Here is a 9,155-nt window from a genome sequence, read left to right on the forward strand (position 1 = left end):
ACATTCAGAATTTTCCCAGGAACCATAATTTAACACGTAAAAAAAAAAAAAAAAAAAAAAAGCTGTACATACTTCCCAATAGCCAACGCCTTGGTTGTACCACTCTGTCTTCTTGCTGGGATCACCGACCTGATCCCTCCACATTTCCTCGGCGTTCTTAAACTCGCGGCCATTGGAATCTGACCCTCCGACCTCCATTCCGCGGACTGCGGTTTGTGGCGGCGGCCTTAGCTTCGTAGGTTGGAGGGAAACGAAACAAAATCCACCAAGAGGGTAGAGAGGACTGGTAGAATAAAGAAAGTCTCTCATGGTTTCTTTCGAGTGTTTAAGGGAAAAAAGAACAAATTTTATTTAAAAAATAAAAAAATTCAAAATCTATTAAAATTAAAAAAAAAAAAATTTTAAAAATGCCATCAAAAGATTAAGATGACGTTTTAAGCCCCAAAAAGTCACTACTAATGTAGTGACGTTAGTAAAATGATATTTGACAAAAGACTCTAAACATAATAACCGGATTCAAATTTAAAAACGTTTACACAGTAAAACCTCATTGCAATGTGACATTTAGGGCCACGTGCCACCTTTTAAAATCTGACACTTAAATTGTGTTCGTCACCTTCCTAAGGGTGACATTTGAATAGTGGGAGCGTCACCTTTTTGAATCAGTATTCATTAGTCGCCTTTTTGAGTCACCTTCCTGAAGGTACCGATTGCACTATTTAAGAGTCACTAGTTTATTATAAAAATAAATTGACAATAATACTAATTTTTACCAAAAAAACAAAAGAGAGAAAAAAAAATAATTATTTAAAATAATAATAACAATAAAACAAATTCAAATTAATTTTTTTAAAACACTAATAAGAGGGTGGAGAAATTTTGAAGTTTTTGAGTGTTTGTGATTGTTATAACTTATAAACTCCAATTTTTTCAAAAATTATTTAGTGTTGTTTGAACAGTAAAACCATTCTTAGCAATTTCACCAAATTTTACTCACTAAAATAACCAAAAGTACATTTTTTTCTATTTTAACAATCAACTTTCACTATTCTATTTAAATATTATTTTTCAAAGATTTGTTTATTCTTTTTTTAACTATTGAAGGAAGAGAGAGAAACGAAAAGCAAAAAGGAAGAGAGAAAAATAAGTTGTTTATTCTTCTTTTAACGATCGCACTTGAGCATACACTTTTCACTTTCGATAGGCATGAGTGCACTCGATTGTACTATATGTGCGCTCGAGTGCACTACCTTAGGATCTAGCCAACTCTTGTGAAACATAACTTTGTAGATCTTTGAGTTAGCTTTCTAATGACACTAAGATCGCTTCAACCCCAGCTCTTAAACTCTAGATATGGCCTTTTTAGTAGGACTCGTCGGGTGCAAATCATCACTCAATCCAAATTTGCTGCCAATGCTCCCTAAAGTGTCTTAAGCCCTAAAATTAATGAAATGAGTTGGATTTTTTTCCTTTAAAGGCGTAGTTTTCCCTTAGCAACCTACAAAATACTAAAAACAAAGAACTAACACAAAACATCAAATTATAACACAGCTAAAGGATTTACAAATGTAATTTAAGAGGTCCAAATGTGCAATATTTTGGCACACATCAACGGTCTAGGTAATTATGAGATTTTACTAACTGCCTAGGATTTTTTTTAAAATTAATTTTTTATGTTGGTTTTTAAGAAACTAATGTTTTTTTTAATCAAATAAGGGAAAGTGGGTTATAGGGGATCAAACAACCATAAAGGGTTGGGCACCCCAACAAAAATGCCCAAACAGAAAATACAATACAGATATAGGAACAAGTCCAAAATGACCAAATAGTAAGCAATGGTTTTATCCATGGTCCCAGAGAAACCATAAACAAGCCACAAATTGCAAACGAATTCAGTAAGGAGTCTTATGCGGTAAAGGCAACAACCAATATTAAATAGTTGTTGTAGGGAAGTCACTGCAAAAAATCGAATTGGAGTGGTTGAAGGATGACCACCAACATCAAAAATCTCCACCACAAGATCAAACCACTTCAATACATGGAGACTATAACCGGCATAAAACAATGAATACAACCAAAAAAACCAACGGAAAGTACATAAAATACAAAAAAGCAACAGAAAAAACTACAATAGAAAAACACTGGTGGAGGAGAGGCTGTTGGAGGAGATTGAGGGGCGCGTGGCATTCGTGCGCCGATGCGCGTACACCACTCGCCAGCACATGGATGGTGGAGTAAAGATCGGCTAGCGACGACAGGAAGCTTGGGAGCCACTGAGGAAGGTGGACAGGAGCCATTGGCGATGGGATTGACAAGGGAGAGTAGATTGGGTTTTGAAACAAACCCAATCTAAACCCCAAGCCAATCCCAGGAGCGGCGATGGCGGCATGGCAGAAACTAGACTGCGGAGTTGTTCTGGAGTGGTCGTGGATGGTGAAAGGTGGGGAGGTTGAACGATGGCGATATAGAGGGTGGCAGAATAGTAGACGACAACAAGGGTAGAAAACCAAATGGGAAAAAACATGAAAGAAAGAAAAGAAAGTGAAGGGGAGGAGGATGGAGGCCATACCTCCTCCCCAAGAGGCACTCATGAGGAGGTGGTGAAGAACCACAAGAGGATCCAAAGGAGACCACATGGGTTTCAGAGCTTCTCTTAGGAGAGAGAAGCGAGCAAGGACCAATTTGACTATTGTCTTATATAGAAAATAAGGGTTTTCCATCCAACATGATGAGTGCCAAATATTGCATATTTGGACCCCTTAATTTGCATTTGCTAAGCCATTAGCTTTATTATTTTCTAATGTTTTGGTTAGTTTTGGTGTTTTAGTGTTTTGCAGGTTGCTAAGGGTAAATTGCAGATTTAATGTAGAAGATGCAAAGAAGTTGAAGAAAAGCACTTCTAGAGCTAGGATCAAGCGGACCACAGAAGCCTTACATGCGCTCGAGCATGGACAGCAGTGCACGAGCGCACCCTTGCCCTGAACCAAATACGCAGCGCCCATGTATTGCACCGCAAGAGCCCTGAAGCACTCCCGAGTACACTCGAGCACACCTAGTGTGTGATCGAGTGCACTCAGGCTGACTTGGTAGCGCCAAAGCCCTAAATTTTTAGTATTTATAGCATTCTTTTCTTTTGTAAACATATATTGGGAGGCGCCGTTTAGAGCATATTTTCGACCTTTTGTCATTCTTGAGCTCTGAGTACGTTTCCCTTCGTAAGTTATTCATTTTAATGTTTTCAATTGATCTAATTATGTTGTTTTTAGTCATGAGAGGCTAAAGCCTTCAACTAAGGTTGAAGATGAAGCTTTGTCATATATAAACAATTATGTTCTCGTCATTTGTTCGTACAATTTTGACTTTGAATAAAAGTGTGTTGTATTTCAGTTCAATTAGTTTATTAATCTCTCTTAATTGAATGTTATGATTGTTATGTGTTAAATGTCGGATATTTGATGTGTTTCATCCGATGGATACATAGAATCATTCGATTGAAATTGGATATCCATTGTGATTCGTAAATCAAACGGATACATTGGATGATTTGATTTCAATAGGGTATTCATTGTGATTTGTTAAAAAGGGTGGATTCATTGAATGATTTAATCTATATTTTTATGAAACATCGAACAACACATAGAGCTTTATAGTTTGTCGGTTGTATGAGCAAATACGAGAATATGTTGTTTAGATTTGGCGAAGTGAATTATGAAACCTTAGTGTTTTTATTCATTTGATTTACAATCAGTTTTCATTTAGTTTATATTTTTGCACGACAAAATCACACAAAATTTGGAACTAGGTTAAAATAGGATTAGTTTAGATAGAAATTGATTCTCATGATTCAACTCCATGTGGATTCGACCTCGCACTTGCACACACTATATTACAAACGACTTGTGCGCTTGCGAGTATATTTAAACTCACAACAAGTTTTTGGCGCCGTTGCCGGGGAATTGTTTTTGTTTGTGAAAATTGATTTTATTTTTCTACTAGTTTAGGTAGATTTTTGTTTTATTTTCTTTTCACAATTTTATTTTATTTTTATTCATTGCTGTGTTTGATCTAATAAAAAAAAAAAAAAAAAAAAAGCGAAAGCTTTTGGTGTTTTTTGTTTTCTATTGCAATCTTTGCCGAAGAAACCTAACGTAGTATGCTCGAGCGCACTTGAGCACAAGGGCAGCAAGCGAGCTGCACCTGCACTCGCCCATTCTACGCCTGCGCTCCAGCACACTGCACATGCACGCTCCAGCGCACACAATTGCCGCTCGGGCACACCAGCATAGCATGAGCACACCTGACGAACCAACGCACACCTATGCTCCATCGCTGTTCACCTATGCTCTAGCGCATCTCTGCAGCGCTGCATCAACAGACTAGCAGCAGCTAAGTAAAAAGTGTTGCAATTTCTTTTTGGTCCATTTGGTGAATATTTTGTTTTCTATTTTTTGCATTTTTGGTTCTGTCTTGTTTCTTTTATTTTTGTGAATATTGTTTGTGTTAGTTTGTTTTAGCATTCTTTTTGTTTGGTGTATGCTTGGTTGAAGATCGTTGAACTTAGCAGTGATACCTTTAGATCCTGAACTTGAAAGAACTCTTAGGAGAAATCGTAGAACACCTGCTGAGTTAGAGACTATTGAGACGGGAGACCAACCTGTACTGGAGAATGTGAACCTCACTAGATCTTTGAGAGATTTTTTCGCGCCTGTTGCGACAAACTCTCCTTCGTGTATAGTTTTGCCCCCAACTAATGCCACACATTTTGACCTTAAGCCACGGTTTTGAGATGAAAAACCCTTACAGTCACATGAAGAAATTCAAGGATATGTGTGCCACATTCAAGTTTCAGAACTTTTCTGAATAGTTTGTTCATTTGAGACTGTTTCCTTTTTCTCTTCACAATAGAGCCAAGGCATGGTTAGATTCTAACATGCCCAGATCTATCATATCATGGGAAATATTGTTGAACAAGTTCTACAATAAGTTTTTCCCGATGTCCAGAGTTAATGAGTGTCGAAAGGAAATCAATTCTTTCACTCAGGAGGAGGATGAGAAGTTTTCTGAGAGTTGGGAGCTCTTCAAAGAATTACTGATAAGATGTCCTCCACACAATTATGAGAAATGGAGACTCGTTTAGTTCTTCTACTAAGGATTGACTCAATCCAACCATAGTATGATCGATTCTAGGAATGTGGGGCATTTTTAAGCTTAACGGGGGATGAAGCATACAAAACATTGGATAAGTTGTCTGACAACTCGCAACAGTGGGATTTTTGAAGTTGTTGAGACAAATCTACCCGTATCCCAAAGAAAGGAGACATCAATGAGTTGAGAGAAGACATTGATTTAAGGATGAAGATAAATGCTCTCACCAAGAAAGTCGACACTCTCATTGTGAGCTAGTCCATTAATCCTGCCAACATATTCAATGTTGATAGATGTTCCATCTGTGTTAGTCTTATGCACTTAGCACAGAATTGACCATCTCTACTGTTTTTTGCCTAGAGTCCGATGGAACAAGTGAACACTTTCAATGATTACTGGAAGCAAGCAAGTGGACCATACTCAGAGACCTACAATCCAGGGTGGCGGAACCACCTTAACTTTTCATCGAAGCAGAACCAACCGTTGAACCAGGGAAGGGACCTCATCATGCCCAAAATTAATACCCTCCCGGATTTCTTCCACAGCAGCAAAATCAAGGTCGTTCAACTCATCCAATGCAACCTCCTGCATCTTCGTCACAATCATCTATGGAGGACGCATTGAAGGCATTTATTCAATCGAACAACCAAAACATACAAGAGTTCAAAAATTCCACTATCGTCAACAATTAGACCATAAATGACGTTAAGAATGCCACCATGGTCAACACCTAAGCAATTGCCAAGATGGAGAGTCAGATTGGATAGATAGCCAATCACTTGGGTGAAAGAAAGAAGGAAAAGTTCCCTAGTTAGTCCGTGCCCAACCCAAAAGGACAATATATGGTTGGAAATTCTTCAAATCCTACGCATGGGCAGGAACATGTGCAAGTAATTGTCACACTGAGGTTTGAGAGACAAGTGGACAATCAAGTGGTTCTACCAAAAGAGAACCCTATTGTGCCGCAAGGGCAAGAGAGTTTTAACAATGAGGAAAGAGATGTTGAGCCATCTAGAGCCACACCCACTGTTGAGGACTCCCCTTGGGTCGTTTGTGCCTAAAGCGCCTTACCTGAAAGATTACAAGCGTCTAAGAAAGGAGGAAAATTTGAGGACATTCTGGAGGTATTCAAGCAAGTCCAAATCAATATCCCATTTTTGGATGCCATCCAACAAGTGTCGTCATATAACAAGTTCTTGAAGGACTTGATTATTGTTAAGAGGAGGACGAATGTCCCGAAGAAAGTGTGTATGACCAAGCAGGTCAGCTCAATCCTACAATGTAAGCTACTCATCAAGTACAAGGACCCCAGGTGTCCTACTATCTCTTGCATGATAGGAATTAGTCGGATTGAGAAGGCTCTATTGGATCTTGAAGCAAGTGTGAATCTCCTTCCTTATTCTGTCTACCTGCAATTAGGGTTAGGAGAATTGAAGCCTACATCCATGATGCTTCAATTGGCTGACAGGTCGGTTAAGATCCACAGGGGAATCATAGAGGATGTATTGATTAAGGTGGATAAGTTCTATTTCTGTGTGAATTTTATTGGGCTGGATACGAAGCTAATTCAGAATGTTGGGATTCAAATATCGATGATTTTAGGGCAACCATTTTAAGCTACGGCTAACACTTTAATCAATTGTTGGACGGGGGTGATGAAGATCTCGTTCGGAAACATGACAGTGGAGCTGAATATCTTTGATATCAGCAAACAACCATTGGAATATGATGAGGTCAAAAGTGTATGCTTGATTGAGGAGATCATGGAGGAGACTATTGAAGAATCAAGCATAGAGGACCCCTTGGAAGCATGCGTTGCTCAGTTTGGAGATGATTTGGACTTAGACAAGTTACTTGAGCAAGCATATGCAATTTTAGAGACTGCTCCTCTGGTGAGTAGTGAAAGTGGGGAAACCACAGTGCCAGAGCCCCCCAAGACGGAACTTAATCCTCTACCGGACACCCTCAAGTATAAGTTCCTCGATCCAACTGAATCTTTGCTTGTAATCACAGCTTCAGATTTGGTAAGTGCTCAAAAGAGAAGTTCCTGGATGTTTTGAGAGAGCACAAGGAAGCCATCGACTGGACCATTGATGACATAAAAGGAATCAACCCATCGGTGGTAATGCACAAGATACATTTGGAGAAGAATGCCAAGCCATCGAAGGGGCCACAAAGGATGCTAAACCCAGCTATGCAAGAAGTGGTGAGAGCATAAGTGATTAAGTTGTTGGATGCAGGGATCATATATCCAATTTCTAATAGAAAGTGGGTGAGCCCGATACATGTAGTGCCTAAGTGGGCTGGATTGACGGTAGTGAAGAACAAGGACAACGAGTTGGTCCCAACTCATGTGTAGTCAGGATGGAGAGTTTGCATAGACTACTGCAAGCTGAATGCCACCACTAGGAAAGACCATTTCCCACTCTCATTCATTGATCAAATGGTGGAGCGCTTAGCTAGGCACGAGTACTACTGATTCTTGGATCGTTATTCTAGATATAACCAGGTCCCTTTGGACCTCGAAGATCAGGAGAAGACCACATTCACCTATCCTTTTGGGACGTTCGCCTACCTTCACATGCGTTTTGGGTTATGCAATGCACCTCCTACTTTTCAACGGTGCATGATCAGCATCTTTTTTGACATGGTAGAACGTTTCCTGGAGATTTTCATGGATGACTTCTCCATTTTCGGTTCATCTTTTAAGAAGTGTTTGCACCACCTTACTTTGGTCTTAGTGTGATGCAAAGAAAAGAACCTTGTGCTTAATTAAGAGAAATGTCATTTTATGGTAAAACAAGGTATTGTACTAGGGCACGTCATCTCTCATCATGGGATTGAGGTAGATAAAGCGAAGGTGGATCTGATCTCTAACCTTCCACCCCCACGTATAGTGAAGGAGATATTTTCTTTTCTAGGCCATGCAAGATTCTACAGGTGATTCATCCAGGATTTTAGCAAGATCGCCAGGCCCTACAAGTTATTGGTGAAGGAAACCCCATTTGTATTTGATGAGGATGGCAAGAAAGTATTTGGGGATCTTAAGAGAATTTTGACGTCCACACCTATTATTCAGCCACCCAACTGGGGTGTACCTATTGAGATTATGTGTGACGCTTCTGATTATGCAATCGGAGTTGTTTTGGGGCAGCGTGTTGATAAATTTCCCCATGTCATCTACTATATGACCAGGAACTTAAACGATGCACACTCAACTACTCCATTATTGAAAACGAGTTGCTTGTAGTCGCTTTTGCATTGGACAAGTTCAGATCCTACTCGTTAGGATCTAAAATCATTATCTACTCGGATCATGCGGCATTGAAGTATCTTTTCTCCAAAAAAGATGCTAAATCTCGTCTTATCTGGTGGATCTTGTTACTTCAGGAGTTCGACATAGAGATTCGGGATAAGAAGGGTTCCAAAAATGTGGTGGCAGATCATTTGGCTAGATTGATAGTGGAATTCACTGAGGACACCATTCCCATTTCTGAGACCTTTCCTGATGAGCAATTTATGCACATTGCTGACAATCCCGCACCATGGTTTGCGGATATAGTAAACTATCTTGTCACCAGCCAAATGCCTTTGCATTGGGGGCAGCAAGATAAGTCCAAGTTTATGGCCATGGTGAAGTACGTTTTCTGGGACAATCCTTATCTTTTCAAGTATTGTCCCAATCAGATCATTAGGAGGTGTACACCTAAGCATGACCAATCCAATGTCATCTCTTTTTGTCATGATCATGCTTGTGGAGGTTATTTCAATGCACAGAAGACCGCTGCAAAGATTTTGCAATGCGGATTTTATTGGTCTACCCTTTTTCGAGACTCACACATATTGCACTGCTTGTGAGCGTTGCCAGAAGCTAGGGAGTATTTCGAGACGAAATATGATGCCTCTCAACCCCGTTTTTATTGTTGAGATTTTTTATTTGTAGGGCATGATTTCATGGGACCTTTTCCAAACTCCTTTAGCTACCTCTATATCCTCGTTGTTGTGGACTA

The 9,155-nt window shown here is 39.5% G+C and overlaps 2 protein-coding genes across 2 annotated transcripts in view; one reads left to right on the forward strand and one right to left on the reverse strand.

Annotated features, from left to right (window-relative positions):
• Window positions 1–321, reverse strand: part of LOC132172735 (alpha N-terminal protein methyltransferase 1) — a 39,886-nt gene extending 39,565 nt beyond the window's left edge. Inside the window, exon 1 of the mRNA XM_059584291.1 lies at window positions 64–321. Within this exon, the coding sequence (XP_059440274.1) occupies window positions 64–309 (246 nt within the window). The 5' untranslated portion in view covers window positions 310–321. The remainder of the gene's footprint in view (window positions 1–63) is intronic.
• A 5,666-nt stretch (window positions 322–5,987) lies between these two features.
• On the forward strand, window positions 5,988–6,761 carry LOC132169611 (uncharacterized). The gene is made up of 2 exons (XM_059580622.1): window positions 5,988–6,115; window positions 6,209–6,761. The coding sequence occupies exons 1-2, from the start codon at window positions 5,988–5,990 to the stop codon at window positions 6,759–6,761; spliced, it is 681 nt and encodes a 226-aa protein (XP_059436605.1).
• Window positions 6,762–9,155: the final 2,394 nt, after the last annotated feature.

Source organism: Corylus avellana, chromosome ca2 (assembly GCF_901000735.1).
Source record: "Corylus avellana chromosome ca2, CavTom2PMs-1.0".
Lineage (NCBI taxonomy): Eukaryota > Viridiplantae > Streptophyta > Magnoliopsida > Fagales > Betulaceae > Corylus > Corylus avellana.